The 24,545-nt window shown below is 31.1% G+C and overlaps 2 protein-coding genes across 2 annotated transcripts in view; both read right to left on the bottom strand.

Moving 5' to 3' along the window:
- The window catches only part of LOC142317436 (protein argonaute-2-like), a 150,429-nt gene that overhangs the window by 44,406 nt on the left and 81,478 nt on the right, over nt 1-24,545 (bottom strand). The window lies entirely within an intron of this gene.
- On the bottom strand, nt 142-23,024 carry LOC142318050 (uncharacterized). Its single transcript, XM_075354577.1, has 8 exons — nt 22,905-23,024; nt 21,211-21,318; nt 18,563-18,676; nt 14,230-14,355; nt 6,689-6,838; nt 6,456-6,590; nt 5,347-5,471; nt 142-254 (listed from the first exon to the last, which is right to left on the bottom strand). The coding sequence occupies exons 4-7, from the start codon at nt 14,314-14,316 to the stop codon at nt 5,454-5,456; spliced, it is 390 nt and encodes a 129-aa protein (XP_075210692.1). The 5' UTR covers nt 14,317-14,355; nt 18,563-18,676; nt 21,211-21,318; nt 22,905-23,024; the 3' UTR covers nt 142-254; nt 5,347-5,453.

Below are 24,545 nucleotides of genomic sequence, written 5' to 3'. Positions count from 1 at the left end.
CGCAATTTATATATTATAAACATTTCTAAAACTGAAATATAATAAACTAATTTTTTTATTACAATAAAATACTCTATTTCATATAGATATTTATTTTATAAAAAATTGAATACATATAAAATTTAATAAAAAATATTATTTTGCGATAGTAAAATTTTAGCCAATAATTTTGAAAAACTGTTGAATCTGCTAAAAAATCCAGAAAAAAGCTCAACTGTTTGTAACCAGTAACTAAAGTAGAAAACTCAAGTCCCCTGAATAAACAAGAAATAAAGAATAAACAGATCTCTAAAAATTAATAAAGCATCCGGGTGAGGACCCAATAACTGTGTAATTTTTAAAATTATGATTATTAGCTAATTAATCAATGATCTATTACAGAAAATATTGAAGACAAAAAAAATCCTGCCAGAATGGCCACTCTGCCCCAATTCATCCTTGACACAAAAGAGGAGTTAATAATTACAGAGGAATGTTTCTCCTTTCAGTAACCTTTAAAATGTTATAAAACTTGTAGAGAATACAAAGAAGAGAAGAGCACATCAATAAACAAATTGGGAAATATATCAGGGTGGGTTAGAAAGGGAAGATTCTGTGTAGAAAAAATAAATACTAAAGAGGAGATTTTTTTGCCTTTACAAAAGATTCAAATAGAAATGGTAAATGTAATTGCTAAATATATTTCTTAAAATATATATCAAAAAATTTCTTAAATAGATGTATCGGAATATACCAGTAGCAACAAAATATGATCTAATCTTAAAGATTCTTAATTTTTTTAGGTGTTAAAAAAAAATGTAATTTTTTTTATATTTTCTGATATTATATATTTTGAAAAATATTTTGGTAAATTTACAAGCATAAATTCAAAATAATTGCAAAGTTATACAAATTTAACTCTTAATTGCTGTCATCTGGTCATTTTTAACCCGAGAGGTATATTTTTGTTGGCTATGTTGCAATGACAGTTGCTACTTCCCTGATTTCATTGTCCACTCTATTCAAGGGTGTTTCAAGGCCAGCTATAGTGCCATGTACAATGAAACTTATTGGTTTACCTTTTACGAGTGTTCACAATCAATCCGATGATAGTAGCAATGTTACTTTTTTTTTGTATAAAATCGTCATTGTATTTTTTACATTTTTAACAAATTATGAGTTTACTGAGTATAAGTACTCTTGTGAATGTAGTAAAAGCTTGAATGAAAATGAAATTGAAGATATCTTAATGAACTGATGATCTGTAGGACCGTGAATCTATATTTAGTGAATATGATAGCGATAGTGAATGTGACATAGAAAGTCCTGACAATGTATGTGAAATTAAAAACAAAAACGCGATAAGTGTATCAGATGAATTGATGAAGAGGAAATTAGACGAAAGTCTGTTTATGAAAAAAATTGTTATAAATAGAGTACTGAACTAATGTTATAAGGACTCATCTTTCTCAAATAAAAGAAACTGCTAAAAACTTGCATCTCTATTAATTCAATTTATTATTGGGAATTACTGTTTACTAATGAAATGTTATACATTATATAAGACATTAAATTATTAAATTATCACTAAAACTACTGCTCCGCAACTTCCTTTGTTAATCGCACTGATAATATTGAATTAAAAGCTTTAATGGACTACTGTATTTATTTGGTATATTTAATTCTAGTAAAGAAGATGTGAGGAATCTACAGAAAGTAATGGAACTGGAAGTGTTATAATCAGGGAAACCGTGTCCCTTCAGCGGTTTTTATTTCTGTTAGTTTTAACGGCACTAAAGTACACTCCAGTACACGAGATGGTGACAAAACCGCTCATATTTTCAAATTATTTAAAATGTTCCTCTCAATTGCCAGTTCAATTATTCTCCCTCCAAGTATCTGATTGTAGACAAGATGCTTATCAGTTTTCAGGATCTATGCACCTTTTAAATGTTCATGAAAAATAAGCCCTGAAAATATGGACACATATTTAAGGAAATCATTTGCCTTAACTCATATAAGACGACGACTTGAAGAATCCAGACTTCCAACATCGCTGACTTTAATATTAGAAATGTATTAAAAATTAAAAAAGGAAAAATCGAACCTGAATTGCTACAGAAAAAACACAGGCGATGTCATATGTGCCCATCAATCAATGACAACAAACATCTCAACGTCTGTAGTGAGTGTGAGACCATGTATGCAAGTACAAATAACATCATAAGAAATAGTTGAAATTAGTTATGAATATTCAGATGTCGCTTTAAACTAGAAAGGCAATAAAAATCCTTTTCGCAGAAGTTACAAAACTAATTTTTCTCTTTTGTATGAATATTAAGATGTAATTTTAAACTGCCTTTCTGATTAAATGACTTTTGACAAAAGTTACAAATATAATTCTTCTCTTTTGTATGAATATTAAGATGTAATTTTAAACTGCTTTTCTGATTAAATGACTTTTGACAAAAGTTACAAATATAATTATTCTCTTTTGAATGAATATTAAGATGAATTTTTAAACTGTCTTTGCGATTAAATGACTTTTGACAAAAGTTACAAATATAATTCTTCTCTTTTGTATGAATATTAAGATGTTTTTTTAAATTGCTTTTGGAATTAAATGACTTTTGACAAAAGTTACAAATATAATTCTTCTCTTTTGTATGAATATTAAGATGTAATTTTAAACTGCTTTTCTGATTAAATGACTTTTGACAAAAGTTACAAATATAATTATTCTCTTTTGAATGAATATTAAGATGAATTTTTAAACTGTCTTTGCGATTAAATGACTTTTGACAAAAGTTACAAATATAATTCTTCTCTTTTGTATGAATATTAAGATGTAATTTTAAACTGCCTTTCTGATTAAATGACTTTTGACAAAAGTTACAAATATAATTCTTCTCTTTTGTATGAATATTAAGATGTAATTTTAAACTGCCTTTCTGATTAAATGACTTTTGACAAAAGTTACAAATATAATTCTTCTCTTTTGTATGAATGTTAAGATGTTGCTTTAAATTAAAATTACAGTTAAAAACCTTATGGCAGATTTTGCAAACATAATAAGTTTTCTCTTTCGTATGAACGTTTAAATGTGATTTTAATTCAGAACTTTGATTAAAAGTCTTCTGACAAATGGTACAAACATAATTCTTCTCTTCGTTATGCTTAATATGTTGTGTTTTTAAATTATTTTCTGGAATAACAGACTTTTGACAAAAAGACTTTTGACCTCTAACTTTTTTGCTTGAAATTTCATTAAAAGTTGTAACAAAAGAAAGTTTGAGATTTGGACGATTTAAAATAAAAAAATTGAAGCTGTAGGTCTATTAATGAAGCTGATGCTCTTAAACACCTGGCAGGAGTTAGATTATTTTTCAGGCATCTGAAGAGCAACAAAAGGTGCATAACTGAAGTAGACAAATTTACATTAAAACATTGCGAGAGTAGATGTTTATTTAAAAAAAAGTTGCCAAGTTATGTTAACTGGTTCTCTTAATTTTAAGCTGTACTTTTAGACTGGACACTCTGTAGATTATAGTAAAACGTCATATTCTTCTGTACCAATATATGGTATTTTTATAATAGAAAACCAACATCAACAACCCAAGTAAAGAATTACAAAGTAAATGAAATAACATTTTATTTTTTATGCCAAAAGCCTTTTTGCGGGATCCTGCGTATCAGTTTTATATAATACAATTAAATAAAATTACATATCAAACATAATAAAAAATTAAAACTACAATCATATATAAAAAACATATGAAGTCAGTTAAATAAAATAACTACTTCTACAATAAATAACAACTTAAGTTTAAAAAAATAATAAATAGAATAAATTTATGATATGTAACCTGGGAAGCCAATTTACATTACTGAGTGGATTTAAATCACGCTATTTATAAAAATTATGATTATTTCTTTTTTTTATATAAAAATGTGCTGCCATCTGTTGCTGCCTTTATAATTGTCATCTTCATATTCAGTCTGAAAGTTGATCAAGTTGGAATCTTTTGTATTTATATGTTTAAAATTTCTGAAAAATGTCCAAACTTTACGTAGTATTATTTAAATTAAATTTCTTGATATTTTCACTACATTGAAATTTTAATATTACATTATTTTAATTTTTTATTATGTTTGATATGTAATTTTATTTATTATATTATATACAACTGATGATGCAGGATCCTGTAAAGATGCTTTTGGAATAAAAAATAAGGTAAGTGTCATTTCATTTACTTTATAATTCTGTACTTGGGTTGTTCAAGTTGAATTTTTTATTAAAAAAATACAACATATATATATATATATATATATATATATATATATATATGTGATCAAACTGGAAAACATGATTTATAATGTATAATTTTATAATAAACAAAATAAAAATATATTATTTTTTTAATTCTTCTAAATTCGTGTCCTCTTATAACAATATATTAAAAACATTTAAAAAACTTGTAAATAAATCTGATGAAGTGGTGCGCCTGCAAGAAACACTTATATATATATATATCTTTCCACACAGGGCAAGAAACTTAAAAACCAAACTGAGAGAGCTTAACTACAGGTATTTGAGTGTTACCTTTTACACTGCTCCTATTAGCACTATTATTTGAGGTGTATATTACTGCTCTAATCTATTATTGTCTGTTGTAAACTATTCATGCTTCAGTGCATTAATTTTCGAGAACAGTGGTTTTCCTTGTCAACACAATTTGTCTAGTGCAATTCTGACTAGACGATTTGTCTAGCTGCAAGTCCTACACTATCATTAACTGAAGACAAATGCTCATAATAAAAAACTGAAGTCATTGACAACAGTTTGCATCAGGTGACTCTCAATATGATTACTTTAGCATTGATGCATCAGCTGTGCAGGGTGATCGCTTCGGATATCTTTTGTCAAAATATGGTAGATATGTTAAGTCTTCCTAATGTAATCACAAAATTAGATTTTATATTATTTTCTTTTCATTTACAGATTTTATGTCACAACCATGTTTAGTCTTACCAGGTCCACTTTAAACTGCCTACCTGGTAAATATTGAAACATGAACACTGAATACAATTAACAACAAATCACCCAAAGCTTACTAAAATGTCAACTCCATCAACAGGTTAAAATTCACATATTTCAGTCATCAATGAATTTCAAAAACACACTTTGCTCTCACACATTGATCATTTATCATTCACAAACATTTCAATAAATCGATATTAATTAAAATGAACTAAATACAATTACAAACATTTTGTTAAAAACGAACACATTGAAATATATACATAGTAATGAAATTAAGAAGAGACAAATCATGTTTGTTACAATAGCCAAAAGCTAATACTTACACGACATGGATAAAATACCATCCCATCTTTTGTCTTCACTGTGTGAAAATCTTTTATTCGAAGTTCATTGCTTTTCATATTAAGATTAACCAGTGGTGAAACATCATTCAATAAGATCTCAGTTCCTTTAAAAAAAAGATAAAGAAATCATATTACAAACTAATTAATTTCCAATAAATGTTTTTTTTTATTTTATTCTGACTGGAACTTAGTAATAATACCACTTATATACAAATCACATATCCTAAAAATAAATATTTTTGGTAGTAAATACCATTAAAATCTATCTTGCTAAAAATTTTAGAAAAATCCAATTATGACAAAATTAGGCCAAAAAAGAACAAAACTGATTTAATTTTATTTTTATATGAATTTACTATTAATACAATATTACAATTGTTATATATATATATATTATACACTTTATTTTCTCAAAGTGTATGTTGCAAAAAATAACAAAATAGCAAACACATTAATCACAAATTTAAATCTGAGAAAATTAATTTTATAAGTCAATTTAAAACAAATATGGCGGTTGTTCAGGAAGGTTTTGAAGAATTTTTTTTTAACTTTCAACTTAATTCTCTTGCAATTTGTTTCATTTACCCAGATTTTCCAACTTTTTTTATATTATCAGTATGATGTGATTTGTCCAGCTCTGCGAAATAAGCAGTTCTCTCACCTTTGCATCATTAGAAATAAATCTTTGTCCAATGAGCCATTATTTCAGATTTGGGAGAAGGTAATAATTAATTGAAACCAAGTCAGGTGAATACAGCACATGCTTCCAGATGACTTTGTCAAAGTGTGGATTATCATTGAGTTTTGCAACTACTATCAGAGATATGTGTACCCGCACATTATTGTGGTAAAAGAACAGTATCTTTTTGGCCAATGTGGCAGTACATATCAATCAGTCTAGTAAAACATCAGAACTGTAATGATCCTCGTACTTGAAAGTTCATGTAATACTAAAGAATAAACCAAAACATGGTAAAAAAATGCAATGAAGTCAAATTAAAACATCAACATTAAGTGCTTACATAAAGTTTCACTCACATAACTACTCTACAAAATTCACTTTGAAAGGGCGAGTAAAACTAACTTACTGCTTCATTTTTCATTTTATGATCTTCTAATTTAATTAGGTTGGTCCCTTCACTCACAAGAGGATCTGTCACTTCATCAATATTATCACACCCATTATTGATCGGCTCCTCTTTCACTTGCAAAGATTCACTTTCCTGAAACACAAAATCAATAATTTAATGTTATAGTTCAATGGCTGATGATCTTTCCATATGACACAAAAAAAGCAAAAAATAAATCAATTTATACTTACACAAACAGGTGTAATATCATCTTCAATAGGGTGATGTGGTAAAATCAACAATAAAGTTTCCTTTGTGGTATCATCTTCAGTTTCTAGTTTGATACTGTTAGAGGGGAATGCTTCATACACGTAGATATTCTTTACAGGTACATCCATTATCTTCAAAAATAAAAACAATCTAAGTTAAAATTGAAGTATTTATAATAAAAACAACAAAGTCGCTGAAAACTGTAAAACATTTCATATATTGAAATTTTTATTTATATTTATTTGTGTGTAACTTTTTTTTTACCTGAATATTTAAGAACTGAATTATAGTGTATATATATATAAAATATTGTCAAGTGAATGATTAATGTGAGACCTGACATTAGACACATCACTAATAAAAACGGCACTAGTCATTCTCAAGAATGAAAGAGAAGAAGAGGTTTTACAATATTTCACACAACAAATATACACCAGTGTTACATAAACATGATATTACCACTGAAATAAAGGTGATAATCAGCCACACACAAGCAGCTCAATTATTTATACCACAGAAATTTATGTACAATGGACATCAAAACTATCAGAGAACATTACCATGACTGTGCCCAGACGTACTTTAGTTGATATTACACGTAGATATTCTTTACAGGTACATCCATTATCTTCAAAAATAAAAACAATCTAAGTTAAAATTGAAGTATTTATAATAAAAACAACAAAGTCGCTGAAAACTGTAAAACATTTCATATATTGAAATTTTTATTTATATTTATTTGTGTGTAACTTTTTGTTTACCTGAATATTTAAGAACTGAATTATAGTGTATATATATATATAAAATATTGTCAAGTGAATGATTAATGTGAGACCTGACATTAGACACATCACTAATAAAAACGGCACTAGTCATTCTCAAGAATGAAAGAGAAGAAGAGGTTTTACAATATTTCACACAACAAATATACACCAGTGTTACATAAACATGATATTACCACTGAAATAAAGGTGATAATCAGCCACACACAAGCAGCTCAATTATTTATACCACAGAAATTTATGTACAATGGACATCAAAACTATCAGAGAACATTACCATGACTGTGCCCAGACGTACTTTAGTTGCTTCACATGAAACAAAATCAAACCTAGGGCAGACAGTTTAAAGCAACCAACTAATGGTCTTGTAAACAGAAAATTATAAATTATATATGACTCCATTCACTAAAAACATTAAAACGCTGGAGCTACAATTTTAATAATTTTTTTTTAAACTTTACAGTCCAGTACACTCTTCTTCAATTCAGAGAAGCCCCTTATTGAACAAAATGTTGAAATTCATCAAAGTCACTCCCAAAAATTGTAGGCTCTCTGTAGGAGATGATCCTCTCATACTCTGAGAATGACATTCCCCTGTCGTATATTCCCGATACAGAATAAAAATTGCACCTACAAGATGTGTTGTTATTATGGAAACCATATAAGAAAGGAATCACGATATTATTGTTGTGAATGTGATGTTAGTATTTGTCCTGCCCCTTGTTTTAGAAATTTCCACACTAAGAAGGAAAACATTTTCATATTTCAAAACATTAAAATTCATTTAAAAAAAAAAATTTATAACTAGTATTAAACTGAAATATAGTAATAACTCTGTGAACAGGCAAACATGAATCTAAGTTATTATTCTGTGATCTTGAACTCTGAATGCATAAATTTATAAATATGTATGAACTATTTCTATAATTTAATAGTTTTCACAGTTAGATGAGAAAAGTATACATAGAAGATTCACAACATGTAAACAAATTTCACCATGCCTCAATGAGATAATGTTACGTATCATACTACACTTTGTTTAGTTTGGTAGAGACTCAGATCATCCATTCCTGAGACATATGGTTAATTAAACCCCAACCACCAGGGTACACAGGTATTCACTGTTAAATTAATAAATCTTATAAAAGCAACTGACTTTTACTAGGATTTGAACCTGAGAACTTTCGACTTTGAAAATCAGCTGTTAAAACAACTTTTTTGTGATGAGTTATGCATGTCTCTTTGATGGGACTGTTTGGGCCTTGTGGTCCTCCCATTACTTTTTCATACATTTCAATCTTTGTGCCCTTTCTAGTGTTGAAAATGTTTGTGTTGTGAGGTTTTATCTTATAAGAGTTTTTGTTCATGAGTTTCTCATTTAATTTTATCGTACCTGTGGCGTCTACTGATGTAATGCCAATTTCCTTCAGATCCTATCTTATTTCTCCGAATCATCTGCATCCTGCCTTTGTATTTTCCGAGTCGAGATTGTACTGCATTAGCAGTTTCCGAAGTCTTGAATACTGCATCCTCATGATTATGTCGAAAGAATCCTAATCTCTTATGCATATCAGTAATGGGTTCTAACTCTTTGTACATGATTCTGTTTGGCACACTCCCACCACTGCCCATCTTTATGATACATTTTGTCCATGCAAGTTCTTCCAATTTTTTCTTTCCATCTTCTGGAATCTGTCTGTCTTTGATTGTTCGTTCAGGTGGAAGAGTGTTTGCTGAATAAGTGGTTTATGGTTTTATAACTGTGTTTTAGTGTCTTATTTTTGTATTTTTTGATAGGCATTTTTATTTTAAGTGTACCAGGTTCATTTTTGTGCTTCAGCTAGTTTTTTCTTCTTATTCAGATAAAGGATTTTTCATTTAGATTGTTTGTTACTATTTCTCCAAGGTATTTAAATTGGGTTACTAAATTTTGGGTCCAATTTTATTTGTAATTTTTTGAAGTACTAATATCCATGATTTAGTTTCATCAATGGCATTTGCTACAAGTGCCAACTCGTCAGCAAAACTAGGACAGTTTGTTTCAATTTTTCCACCCATTTTAACTCTTGGGAGACACCTTTTTGAGAGCTTGAGCCATTCCCTAATTACAATTTCTAAAATACAGTTGAACAGTAGTCGTAAGAACTCATTCCCTTGGCGCAATCCTGTTTTGATCTCAAAAAGTTGAGAGCTCATCTCTGAATTTTACCTTTGACACTGTTTGTAAGGGTCAGTTTTATCATGTTTATAATTTGATAAGTAGTTCAAGGTGTCTTAGAATTTTTAATAGGGATGCAGTCATAAGCTTTCTTGAAATAGCCAGTTCCTTCTATTGACTTCAGTGTTTCTTAATGATGTAGTCTCTTTATTCTCCTTAGGGGTCAGGTGGTTTCTTTTCTTTGTTTTACTAGATTTGAGAAGGATATTTCTAATTTTTGGGATAATAGCAATAACAGATATTTTTTCCACTATTTTGACACATTTGCCGTTCCAACATTGATGTTTTTGTACGGGATTTTATTGGGGCTAATTCTTCTCCGATTTGTTTAATGTTGTTGACTGGATATTTGAGTTTATCTGTGATTGTTATTTTTTGGTCATTTTCATTCTTGACCAGTCGGGCAGCATCCTCTTTTCTTCTAGTTTTAGGACTTGATTTTGTTGTTTTCTTTCTGAAGCAAATTTAATTTTGACTACATAGTCATTGGATCCAGTGTCTACGCCTCGGATGACTTTTACACTGTAGATCTCAATGTGGTGCTGTTTATCCATAAAGACGGTCTAGTTACCATTCTCCTATAATGTAATCAAGGTGTTTTATGATTTTGATTTTTTAAGGTTTCCTCTTGAAATATGTGGATTTCAAGATTAGATTGTCATTTCTGCAGAGATCGATGAATCTCTGTCCATTTTTGTTTGTTTTCTTTTGGGCGGGCCATTTTCCGATGATGTTGTGGTCTTCTTTCTCTGTCTAGTTGGGCATTGAGTTTCCAATTAATTGTTTAACATGGATTTCAGTTATGTTATTTATAGTTAGGTCGAGTAGATTCCAGAACCATACTGTTTCTTTATGGTCTTTTGGAGAATTATTTTTATTATTAGTGGATGCATGGCTGTTTATTATAGTGTAGATTTTATTAGATGCATTTGGTGTGAGTGTTGCGATTCTTGGAGATTGTGACTTGAATTCTTGTATGGAGTTTATTATTTTGAGTCTGACTAAAAAGCCAGTTCAAAACTGTGGGACTTTTTATCACTCTCTTTCCAGGTATACCTCTGCAGAGTCTATATCCGTGAGATTCCATGGCATCCTGGTCAGTGTTTCTTATTTCCTGCAGACCCATAATGAAAATTTTGTATTGGTCCATTCGGCCAGTTATTATTTTTAGTTTACCAGTCTGCTGCAGCAAGTTTACTTTGTGTGTGGAAATGTAGATGGTTTGATTTTGGACTTTGTATTTTTCTTATTTGTGTGTGTAGTGTTAGGGCATTCCAATGCTTCCAGTTGCATGTTATCTTCTAAGTGGAAGCCCACCATATCCAAATGCTGCCTTTTCTTAACTCTGGTGTTGCTTGGTTCAGCAGGTGGACTATTCCTTAAAAAAGACCTTTTTGTGATGCCTCTCAAGGGGTCACCTGTAAAATTAGGTTCCGAGTTATAACTCTAAATGCGATCTAGTGAGTTGTGATTAGATGATAAATGAAGCTATGAAGTTTTTTTAGATTCAGTTCACCAGACAAATTTCTCCTATTTGTTCGGGATACCTCCAAGCATAACCCATGAAGGCTCAATCTGACTTTTGTTAAAAGATGTTATTTTGGATAAAGGTTACAAAGTCTGATCCTAAATGTTACACCCGTATATATATATATACAATAGCCTTCGCAATTCACAGAATTAGAGAAACACTCACGTTTAATCTTTTACTTCATCAAAACGCTATTGGGCCTAAGCCCATCCTCAGTGATATCTTTTATAAATTCTTAAACTGCTTACAATTACACAATAACTATTAGCTTTTTACATTTTGTAATCTTTTTGCAATAGTTGGATTTAATTTTATAAATACCAGAAGAATACGATAAAACAAAAATTCCTGTTATTTCAATTGAGAAATAAATTGAATATATAAATGAAATTGTTTTAAAAAAAATTAATGACCCAACAATAAAGTTTTAAAAATTAAAAAAAGATTCCATAGTTAAATACAAGGAAATATTTAATAATAATAATAAATTAAAATATCATATCAGATTATCCACATATACCTTATACCCCAAAACTTACAGGTTTCCCAAAATTACACAAAGAAGGTATAACAACAAGACCATTAATTAATTTCAAAACAGCCCCAAGTTATATTATTACTAAAATTATTGATATATCAATTAGATCAAAGATAAATTTAGAATACAAATAAAATATAAAAAATAGGTATGAATTAATAAATTAAATAAGTTAAAAATTATTAAAACTATAATTACTAGCTTAGATATAACCAATATGTACCCAGATTAACCCATTGATCACACAATCTCAATAGAAAATAAATTAATAAAAGCAGGTGAAGACAAAAAATTTATAAATATTTAACAATTAGAAACATGTGTAAGCAGAATTATTTTGAATTTATTGGAACCTGTTACATATGAGAAAATATTTTACCCATGGGATTTCCCTTATCTGCTTTAATGTCAAAAATATATTGCAGGAATTTGATAATAGAACAGTATATTGTATAAATCACGTATATTAAATTTTATTGTGGGTCAGATTCGTGGATGATAATTTAGTTATATATGAACCAATTATAGATAATGATGAAGTAATTTTAAATAAATTCAGTTCCAGATCATAAAACTTTATATTTTACATATGAAATGGAACATAACAGAAAAATAAATTATTTATATAATGAATTATATTAAAAACCTACCTGAAATGAAATTTTTATAAATAGGAATTCTAATCATATTCGGTCCCATAAGGTTAATATTTTTAAGTACATGATAAACAGAGCAATAAAATACATAAACGACAAATGGGAATTTTGTAATTTTAGTATAAAGAATATAGCTATAAAAAAATGGATATCAGACGTCATTGATTTATATTAAATATATAATCCAGAAATTTTTAGTAATATAAATATTACTAAATTATTACCCATAAAAATAGTGAAATGTTTATCTAAAATACTCTTATACAAATAAAATTATAGAAAACTAAATTGATGCGTATACAAATAAAAAATACAAACCTGATAATCATATAATAAAACAATAAAAAGTAAAAAATAAATGTGGGTCTTCTGGTATTTATAAAATTAAATGGAACAATTATAAAAAGATATATAAAACAAATAGATCATCTAAAGATAGATTTAATGAACATTTTAAATCATTTAAAAATAGAATAATAGGTTTCTCAAATGTTGCTGACAATTTTATAATAATTTTGATTATTATTTAGTTTAAAACTGATATATAGTTTAGAAGGTAATTTGGAAATAGTTGAAAAAATTAATACTGAAGATGTGTATATATATATATAAACGTGAATTCAGCTAATAGTTATTATATAAATTGTGAACAGTTAAAGAATTTATAAAAGTTATCACTGAGAATGAGCTTAGGCCTGAAAGCATATTAAAGAAGAAATTAGAGGCAAGAGTGTTTCTCTAATTCCGTGCTTTGCAGAGGCTGAAAGAATATTATATCGTACATATAGACATTTATGTACAGAGAGAAAAAAATGGAATTAAAATTTTAACCTGCTAAATAATTAATATATACGAGTTCACAAATGAACTGCATGAAATCCAAAATTTACATGCATGGCCATAATAATGAAAAACAATACAGTAGGATGCCGATTTTCAAGATATCTGACAAACTACACTGCTTAAATCCAAATTAAGAAATTGAAAAAAAAATGAATTTTTTGGAAAAAAATCTTCACTTCAACCGGAAATTATTTATTTATGTTTATTTTACTGGGTTTTTCAATCGACCTTTTTGCAATTCATTTAGCAAAAATATATATATATGATACTTATACAGGATGAGTGAAGATAGACTTGCTAAGAAAATTTCCAACATCGTCAACGTAAGTAAATTAAAGTCGATTTGAATGAAAGAAACACAAGATGATCTGCAACGACTCAACATAATACAGCGGGACACCATTTTTCTAAATGTCTAACAAGCTGGACGGCTTAAATCAAGACAAAGAAACTAAAAAAAAAGTATATTATTTGAAAAATTTGAACCATAACTAGTATAACCATTTGGTTTATAACCATAACTAGTATATTATTTGAAAAATTTGAACCATTCAAACGAATCTCTGCTTAAATAGGTATTTTTCTTATCAATCTTTATTATACTGGGTTTTTAAACTACAGTTTTGGAATTCATTTAACAAAACCATATATATACTGGCCTTTGTAAAAGTAATTTTCTACATTCTATACACTGTATTTGTTGTACCATATTACTAAATCTATCTTTTCTTACATTGTACATATGCTCTAAATTTCTTCTTAATTTTAGTGAAATATGTTTAGTTTTATTTTTAAATTTTATTTACTTAGTATGTTACTCATTAAATACAGAATGATATGTGCACTGTATACCACAAATCTTTTTTAAATTACCCATTTCAATTATCCAGATTTGGCCTTGCAAGGTCCGTCTGGATAATTGGTGTGGCACTGTATACAAAATCGACCACTTACCACTTCATTTTCAACTTTTAAATTTTCTGATGTAACTAGGTTGGTGTCTTCAATTGATAGGGATCGTTTTTCATTATCACTACTCATAATGTCAAGCTCCACTTTCAGTTGTTCTAAATTAATTTTCTGTAATAAAAAAACAATAAATTAATGCTGTAAGTAATTATGTTCATGATTTATTGTAAAATTTATAAAATAAAAAAAAAATTATTTATCTAATTAGCTTACCACACACATAAATAGTGCAGCCACAATCTATTATAGCCACATAATAATAATAATTATTATTATTAGTTGCCTTTAATGTGCCAAGTTTTATTCCAGAAAATGTTTCTTTTGCTAAATTTTATCAAAAATGCTGCTATTCACAAATTGTAAAGTGGTATTGTTTTTTACAAATTGTAATCTTTTACAATCAATTTGTTAATCTGTTGCTGTAATTCTTATGATTTAGTTTTTTCTAACCTTACTGACGGTATCAATATTGCTTTTGTTGAAATTATTTTATCATGAACATGAGAGAAAACATTAAATAAAATTTTGAAATTCTAATCTTATTTTTCATAAATACTTACCAGATAATAAAAATATTAATTCTGTAATATTCAGCATTTATCATACGAGTCTGATTGCAAATAATATTTATTTTTTATATCATCACATACGCATGAAGCTTGTGTGGAGCATGGAAATGGAATTTTATAACATATGAAAAATGTCATGCCTGACCAGAATTTGATATGGATCATGATATAAGAATTTTTGCTGATGAATCGCAACTATGTATTAATAATATTGTTGACTAAAAAATACCAAAAATACTTATGCAAAAATGTAATTATCAAAGCAGAAATTTTTAAAGATTTACAACGAATAAATGATGAGGCTCCAGACACAGTTGACCAAAGTACGCAAACCGAAAATCATGGCAGGAACGAGATGTCAGATATTCTAGATGAAGAGATGACAGATGAACAACTGATAGACAGATTACCCACACGATGGTCAACCTGGGTAATGAACAGGCTGACCCAGGAGAAAGATCTAAAACCAGGAGATGACAGCTGTTTTTTCATCGATTTGAATGGATTAAAGCCATCCAGCCGGTACGCTGGGACGGCACCTGGGGCAATGATCTTACAAGACTCCACCATCCTCGAAGATGGAAAGATCACAAATACCGGATTAGGTACACGGTAATCTATGACTCTAGAGAAGGAGATAAGATAATGGCCTCTCATATTATAAAGGCCTTACGAAGAGCTGTAGGTAAGCTGGAGTCAGGTGTCTTTGTGGTTCCCAGTGGTCCAGCGGGCATCATAGTGAGAAAAATAGTAATATACATGATGAGGAAGGGTAAGACCTTGCTGAGGATGTTACTCTCCAGCCTGAGCGAACAAGGGAGGGCAAGGTCGAGGTCGGTATCAACAAGAAGGGGAACCCCCTCGGTCGTTGAAAGTAAAACAGTCGTAGTAAGGGCCCCCGGTAAATCTTATGCCGATCTGTTGAAAACCATGAAGTGGTGGAGGTTAAGGTTGAGGAGGCCGGTGAAATACTGTCAATTAAACAGGGAAGGGATCAACAACTAGAGGTCTGAATTAGTGGGGCGCAGAAGGCGGGGGAGTTTTCCTCCCTGCTGAAGAACAGAGCAGAGGATCTCCAGGTGGATATAAGAACAAGAGGAGACTGCAGAACAGTCGTTCATGTAAAAGACATGCTAGGCGACACTGCTGAGCGAGAGGTCAGGGAAGCGGTAGAAAAGGTACTAGGACAAGGAGAAAACTTTCAGGTCAAATCACTAAGGGAGGCATTTGGAAACACAAAAAATGCCACGGTGGTCACAAGTCAAAGGAATGCAACGAAATTAATTGCAGCAAGGCTGAGACTAGGGTGGGTGAGTTGCAGGGCATACATCCGGACGGATATAGAGAAATGTTATCGATGTTGGGATGTCGGTCACAGCAGAAGAGTGCAGAGGCCAGGACCGTTCAAACCTCTGCTTCAACTGTGGTAAACACGGCCATGTAATTAAAGATTACAAGGAGGCAACCATATGCCTGGACTGTGGATCCACTTCACATAGGACCGGGAACCCGTGCTGTAACAAAGGTCATGAATAAAGTAATACTAGTTAATAATAACAGGAGCCTACTCTCTAGTGATTTGAGCATAGAAATAGCAGCTACACAAAAAGAGGTCATGGAAGCTATAAATAAATTAAAAAATAAGAAAAGCCCCGGCCCAGATGGCATCCCAGCGGCCATCATTAAGATAATAGCTAGAATCGTACCTTGGGAAATAGTCGATGTAGCCAGCTATGGCCTACAAAATAGAAGCTTCCCTGAATGCTGGAAGGAAGCAAGAATAGTCTTCCTCCCAAAGGCAGGACAAATTCAAGAGAACACAGCATATAGACCGATTACGCTCATAAATAATATGGGAAAAGTAGTTGAAAGGTTGTTAGAAAATAGACTTAGAGAGGAAATAGAGGAAAAACAATGTCTACATCCGGAACAATACGGATTTAGAAAGGGACGGTCCACGGTGACCGCAGTCGAGAAGGTAAAAAACTGGGCATTAAATTGCAGAAGCGGTACATGGAGGACTAGAAAAATCCCCATGATCATAATGCTTGATGTTAGAAACGCATTTGGTACGGCCCTCTGGTCAGTCATCATTGAGGCGCTTCAAGCCATGCAAATAAGTAAATACTTAGTAAATCAGATAGATCAATATCTGCAAAATAGGTTCACAGAGGTCAAAACCCTAGAAAGGAAAGCCATATTTCAGGTATTCGGAGGGATCTGTACTTGGCCCAACCTTATGGAATGTTTTCTATGATAAAATCTTCAGGCTGAACTACCCCGAAGGGGTATCGATAGTAGGATACGCAGATGATATTGCAATATTAGTGGAAGACAAGAGATATTAATGAACTGAAGAACAAGGCAAACCAAGCACTTAGAACAATAGATGAATGGATGGAGGATAACAAATTAGAAATAGCTCCTAATAAATCCTGTTGCCTGGTCCTCTCGGGTAGAAGACCATTAAGAAGTGTGAATCTAAATATCAGAGGAAAGAGAATCGATGAAGTAAAAGAAACAAAATACTTGGGGGTACTTCTGGACAAAAGTTTAAGGTTCAGCAAGCATATCGATATGATTTGTGGGAGAGTTACTCCTGCTGTAAAGGGATTAAGAGGATTATTTCCAAACCACGGCACACCTAAAATGGTTATTCGAAGATTGATAACCGCAGCTATCAATGGCTAATGGAAAGAAGAGTTGGCAGGGTCCAGAGTGGGAGAATGGACCAGACGCCTAATCCCTAATATTAAAACCTGGAATAACAATAGACTCGGAGATGTCAATTTTTACATTACACAATTACTGTCGGGGCACGGCTCTTTCGGTCAGTATCTGTATAGGATCGGGAAGAGAGCCACCCCGCTGTGCATCTATTGTCCAGAGAACAACGATGCCGAATATACGTTGTTCATATGTCCAAGATGGGCCGTTAACAGAGGTCAAATTGTAATTAATGGTCTTACACCAGAAAATCTCATAAACCGGTTGGGGTACAACAATGAAAACCGGGAATGGTTCCGCAGGTTTGCCGGGGAGGTCCTGCGGGCCAAAGAGGATGAAGACAGAAGAATGGGACTATAAACAGTAGGGTAGGGCGGACAGTCACTCCATGGAGGGCCTGTAGGCCTTGGTGTGCGGGTACCTGAGAAGGGGGTGAACTCCAGGGGAGTTTGAGTTTGGGTTAAAATAAAAGACCAAGTCCCGGTCGGCGGGGTCGTCCCTGCGGGAGCCTAGGCTCTTTGTGGGATCAGCGCTGTCGATTAGAGGCCAAAGGCGTAAAGATCGAGTCCCGGTTCCCTGCTGAGGCGCTGGGGGACGGCATTGCCGGACCTTGGCTCTAAAGCGGGGGATTAGAGGCAGGCAATGTAAAACAAAAGATCAGAGACCGGGGAGGCCAACCTGCCGTGCCGTACGTATAGCCGGCGGGTGGGGGACGCCTCCTTGGAGAGTAAAAGGACACTCTCCCCGACTGAGTATACTTAATTGGATATCCGATCGGGGAGTAGGAAAAAAAAAAGGAGGTGGAAGAATCCAAAAGAACATTAGAGCTATATTTTGATCCCAGAAGTAGCTGCTGTATTGGTCAATAGACCAAGGGTCATGTGGGGTCTACGTCTCCGGGATTGGAAGCAGGTGTACAGATCAATGTCAGTATTGTGAAGAAACTAACACATTGGAGCACATCTTTGTGCTCCAATGTGTGCAGAATCTCACTGTATGCAGAATCTAATATCGTTACTTACCACTTCATTTTTAACTTCTAAATTTTCTGTCTTATTCAAGTTGGTGTCTTCAATTGCTAAATGATCTTTTTCGATATCAAGTAGTTCCTCTTTCAGCTGTAGTAAATCTACTTGCTGTAATAAAAAACAAAAAAATGAAACATATTAACAATATTGATGATACTCATGTACCAAAAATATTTATAAAAAAATGTAATTTTTGAAGCAGTTCTCTACTGAGAACTAACACAATGGAGCACATCTTTTTCATGTGTCCCAGGTGGAAGGAAGAATTGCCATGTGATGGTTTGGACTCGCTTGGGGGTCATGCAGTTGATGCTCTTGTTCGGTGAGAGTTGGACCATGTGTGCACTGTGGTTTCTGGTGGAGCGCTCCACCAGAAACTACTAAAGGAAGAACATGAGGTGAGCAGCAAAGATGTCAGTTGAGGGTAGTGCTGGGCACCAGTCTTTGGGGGCAGGTGACAGGTGTGCCTCGACACTGCCATCAGCAATGGCTCCCATGAAATGCATTCCAGCCATCTAAGGCTAGCATAGCTGTGTGGAGTTAAGAATCTACTTGTATAGTAAATATTGAGTTGTAAATATCATGTGAATGTGGTGTGTAAATATTTTCATGAATGTGAGGTGTACCTGTGATGCACGTAGTGCTGAAGTAGAGCCTTTACAGCAGTTCCAGCACCACATTGCCTGAGGGAATGGGCTTTTAGCGAGTCCACTGCAGTAGGCGGTGAACCTCACACCCAGTATGTACAGGCTACTGAGCGTTTGGTTTAAGCATGTTTTCCCACTTCCGATGTAAAACAAAAAAAAAACACTATTTTCTTTTTTATTATGTACTTATGATTTTGCATTCATGGGTCTCATGCCTGTCTATTAAATTAAATATAAATAAATAAATTAAAAAATTTACCTCTTGCAAAAATTTAAAAACTTACCAAATACAATTACCCAGCCTTTGCTTGAGAATAAAAATGGAAAATTAGGCCTTAACAACAAAGACAATTGCAAAAATATACGAAGTACTTCAAAAAATTATTAAACTGCCATGAAACAGCAGTAAGATTTCATTTCCAAAATCCAACATGAACTAATTATGCAGACACCACCCATCTGCACAGATTACAGTGACAGGCCTTAACTGTCCATTTCACGACTCTAACAACATGACATCTATTACATTGATTGTGTCTAGCGGGTCAGTTACTGCTGCACACTTCTCATACTAAGCGGCCGATATGATACCATCAGGTAGTTTACCTAGTTTGATTGGTTTCAGCTATTTTCCATACATCGAGAAAATATTCAATGTTGAGAATGGATGTACAGTAATAATAATTATAATAGCTGAACAAGAACTTTACGATGAGTGAAGTTAGCATTGTAGATAATTTATGAATTAGATAGTATGCAAACAATGAAGATATTGGATTTTAAAGTTTAATGATAAGAAAATTAGAATTTATTTTGCAAAAGCAGCAAAATTTATTTGTTCTGAATGAATACATAAAAATGTTAAAAACATCTATTCATATGTTAAAAACAGCTGCTGGGTTGTGTATGAGATTTTTCACTCATTTTCTTATTTCTGCATGCCAGCAATCTGTTAATTTTTTTCAAATTAAAAGTCTATTTGGGTGAAATTAAAATTAATTTAATATATAATCTTAGAATTAAGCTTCACTTTAACAAAGCAGTACTCGCTGATAATACTTCCTATCTCTATCTATACTATTATATAAAGAGGCAGAGGGTTTTCGTTTGTTTGGGATAAACAAAAAAACTCCTTAATCACTTTCAACCAAATTTTTACCCACATTTCTCAGCATAACTGAGAAGGTTTTTAGATATGTTTCCAATCTCAAAAAAAAAAATGAGTATATATCTGTAGTAGTGGAGATTTTCCGGTTGAAGCACAATCTTTAATGAACTGGGAGTCATCACTGTGTGAGGTGAGGTTGAACTGAATGCATCATATCAGTCGACTGAAAATATTACAAAAATAATGAGTAATATTAAATTTTGAACAATTTCTTTCTGTTTAACAATAATGACCTTCCCTTGGGGTATGCATGTGAGGCTAGAGTGGTGAGGTATACGAACACCTCATGGGAGGCTAGCCCAATCATTACTATGAACTATTAACAAACGGGATGCCCCTGGACCACTTTTTTGGAGGTGCTCTTATATCAGAAAACAATCATCCGATTTTGAAAATTCAAACTGGGAATATATATATAGTTTGTCTGTTTGATCATGCATCATGTGAGAGGAAGCTGACTGATTACTTTCAAATTTCAGAATACATATGTGTTACCCCAGAGAAGGTTTTAAGCCATTAACCGAGGCCCTAGCTCCCTTGAACATTGAGATATTAAAAATATTCATTATTTCTTCACTCCCAAGATGGGTGAAGTTGTGAATTAAAGAAATTCATTAAGGAAAAGATAGATTTATTCTTCTACTTCATTACTGAATATTTCTGCCGCCATTGCAAAGAAATAAGTTATGAATTTTTCATTGTCAAAGGCGTGTGTACTTTAGTTACTATAGTTCCTATTACCTATATTTCATAATTTAGTTTCTTTTTCAGGGTTCTGTCCAACCTCATCATGTATGTTACAATATCCAATAATTATAAATACTTACATGACCTGGATAAAATTCCTCCTCTTCTTCTGCCTTTATAGTGTGTACATCATTAATTTTAAGATTAATCCGAGGTGGAATGTCATCATTTAATGAGATCTCAGATTTCTATAAAAATAAGATGAAAAAAACCTTACAAAAATGTTGAAATTAATTAATATTCAATAAAATATCTTTTTTTATTCTGACAAATTTAAATATACCATTGTAAATTAAAAAAATAGGTCTTTCAACCCATTAAAGACAGAAAAGAAGACACAAATTATTTAACCCCTTCATAGTTTTTGATGAAATAACTCATCAAATAACTTCCCTGATAAAAATTTCCTTGACAAAATAATTCGTTATCCACTTTTTTGCTGATAAGTGCCACTGATGAATTATAAATTGACCCATTTAATTGTGTTTGTTGATGGGTTACTGTAACATATGCGAGTCTAGTTCCATTTTTACTTTAATTTATTGCTGAAGCGGTAGTATCATATTGTTTCTCTATTCCATATGTCCTAACAATGTATATTCATTATTCGGGTTATTTTTTACAAATAAATTAGTTGACATTCATTATGTCAAGCAGACTAATCTTTATGTCAAAGATTTCATTAAAAAAAAAAATAACTACCAAACCAGTTTTTGAGGTTTCACCTGTGGAAACAGACTGATAATTATGAGATGCTTTTGTTTGTAGCTGTATATATGCTATCAGGAATTACCTGAAAGCCACAGACTGAAAGTTATTTCACAAACAATCTCCTTTTTACAACTCTTGGATTTGGAAAAGTGTTAGCCCAAAGAATCAAACTTTTATTGTATTTACTCAATTTTACTCATGATGATAATACTAATAAATCTCCAAAAAATAAAATCGATTATTGACTATCTTGTTAAAAAATTCAGAGATGTATATACACCAGAAAAAATTTAGTAGATGATGAAAGTTTACTGGAAAGGTAGGCTAAATTTCATTCACTTTATTAGAATAAAAAGAGCACACTTTGATATTAAGACATTTCAGAGCCAGAAACTGGATATATATAAATAAAATTTGATAGCATATGTAGGTGCAGGCACACAAATTGTAAAAACTCCTAATCATGAGTACACCACTAATATTGTCATTACTCTTTTTGAAACTAGTAACCAACTAGTGAACAATAAAGCTACCCCACCATCGTCCATTTAAATGAGGATGGTATTTATGACATATAAACTATGTGTAGTCTTGTACACTCAGGCGTACCATTCCTGTGACATATGGTTTAAATAGGAATTTTTACAATTCCTATAATCAATCTTTATTATACTGGGTTATTTAACTGCCTATTTGCAATTCATTTAGTAAAAACATAATAATTACATATATATATATATATGTATATATATATTTTTACAGACATTTGTAAAACTGATTATAAAAGCAAATGTCTATATACTGTATTTTTTGCAACATTTTACTATCTCTTTTTTCTTACACCGTACATTTTATTTTCATTTTCCAAATTTCTTCTTAATTTAACTGAAACACATTTACTTTTTATTTTTTTTACTTATTGTATTACCCATTAAATATAGAATTATATGTGCAATATATACCACAACCTTTTTTAAATTACCATTTTCAATTATCCAGATTTGGCCTTGCAATGTCCATCTGGATAATTGGTGTACCTCTGTATACAAAATCGACCACTTACCACTTCATTTTCAACTTTTAATGAAAAATTAAATTTTCAGATTTAACTGAGATGGTCTCTTCAACCATAACAAATCTTTTCTGACTGTCACTATTCATAATCTCAAGCCTTCTCTTCCAGGTGTACGAAATTTATTTTCTGTAATAAATAAATGCTACAGAGTAAATATGTTTATGATTTATTGTACAATTTATAAAAGTAAAATAAATTGTATATGTAATTCACTTACCATAAACAAACAGCACAGCCACAGTTAAATTATTATAATTATAATACAGTAATATTGTTGAAAGTCATCTACCAAAACTACAAGCAGTTCTCTAGTGAAATTATTATCGCAATTATTAATAACAAAAAATTCCATAAGCTTCAAAAACGTAATCTATTTATTATTAAGAATTATTTAGAAAGAAATTGTATGCAATACTGTTAGTCAAAGATTTTTTTTAAATTTGCTAATAAAAATGACAACAGCAGATCTTATCCATCTTGTACGCTTTTTGAAGTGAGTATGCTAATAAGGGCGCCAATATTATATAACCTTTTCGCTTAAAAATGTGAAAGTGTCTATATTAACGATTTTTCCTTAACTAAAATTACATTTAACTGTAACGATTCCTGCATTGTTTTAACTGAGAATGATACTGAAAAGGCCATTTGAGTTAATGATAACTCTTTTGTAGGCCCAGAATATAATCATCCTCTTTTAGTGAAGAAACGCTCTGTCTTTTTGTATAGTTTTTAACTTAGCTCTTCAATCGTTCTTTCATATCTTGAATCATTTTGTACTGATTTTTGTTGTGCCATTGGTGTAGTTAATATCAAATTACTTATTAAAAAACCTGCTGCGTGTGAATTTTATAATAAATTGTTGTCTTGGATCCATCCATTTCGTACAAACAGAATTCCTTATGTTAAAATTGATAATTTTATCTCTAAGCCTATGTATGTTAGATATGGATTAAGACAAGGCATGCATTTGGGTTCCCAAATTTTCATTGTATTTATAAATTACTGTTTATTCATAGGCTATTCTCATTTTTTTAATTTTTTGCAGATGATATATGAAATTGTTTAAGCCGATTACAAATCTACTTGATATTCAATTACTTACAATCAACTTGAATTGTGAGCAAAAATAGTATTTCTGCTAACTTTAAAAAAATTAATTTCATATTCAATTTGGAAGGTTTGAAAATGTTGATATAATTGTGCAGCTGAATAATATAAAATAATACTGCAATACAAAAGGTATCTTCTATTAAAGACTTAGCTGTATGTTTTGGTAGCAAGTTATCCTTCAATGAATAAACTGGTAATACTGTAAGTCACTAAAAATGATAAATTTTATTAAGAGATTCTCTACAAATTTTAATTAAAATTTTAGGTCATGCATTTATGAAGTACTAAATTAAAATTAATAAACTCTGTTGTATGGTGACCTTTTGCTGACTTGCAATTAAAATTACCTGAAATACCACATAGAATTTTTTTTACATGTGCTGCATATAAAATCAGTGATTCTATGCACATTACCAATCATAATTTTATTCATATTTTTAATTTGTTAAAAATACCAAGAATTAAGTAATTTCTGATCAGGACAGATTAAATATTTGCTACTAAAATTTTTAGTAATTA

Source organism: Lycorma delicatula, chromosome 1, assembly GCF_047948215.1.
Source record: "Lycorma delicatula isolate Av1 chromosome 1, ASM4794821v1, whole genome shotgun sequence".
Classification (NCBI taxonomy): Eukaryota; Metazoa; Arthropoda; class Insecta; order Hemiptera; family Fulgoridae; genus Lycorma; species Lycorma delicatula.
Note: the sequence above shows the minus strand (reverse complement) of the source record. Positions and strands in the feature narration are given on the sequence as shown.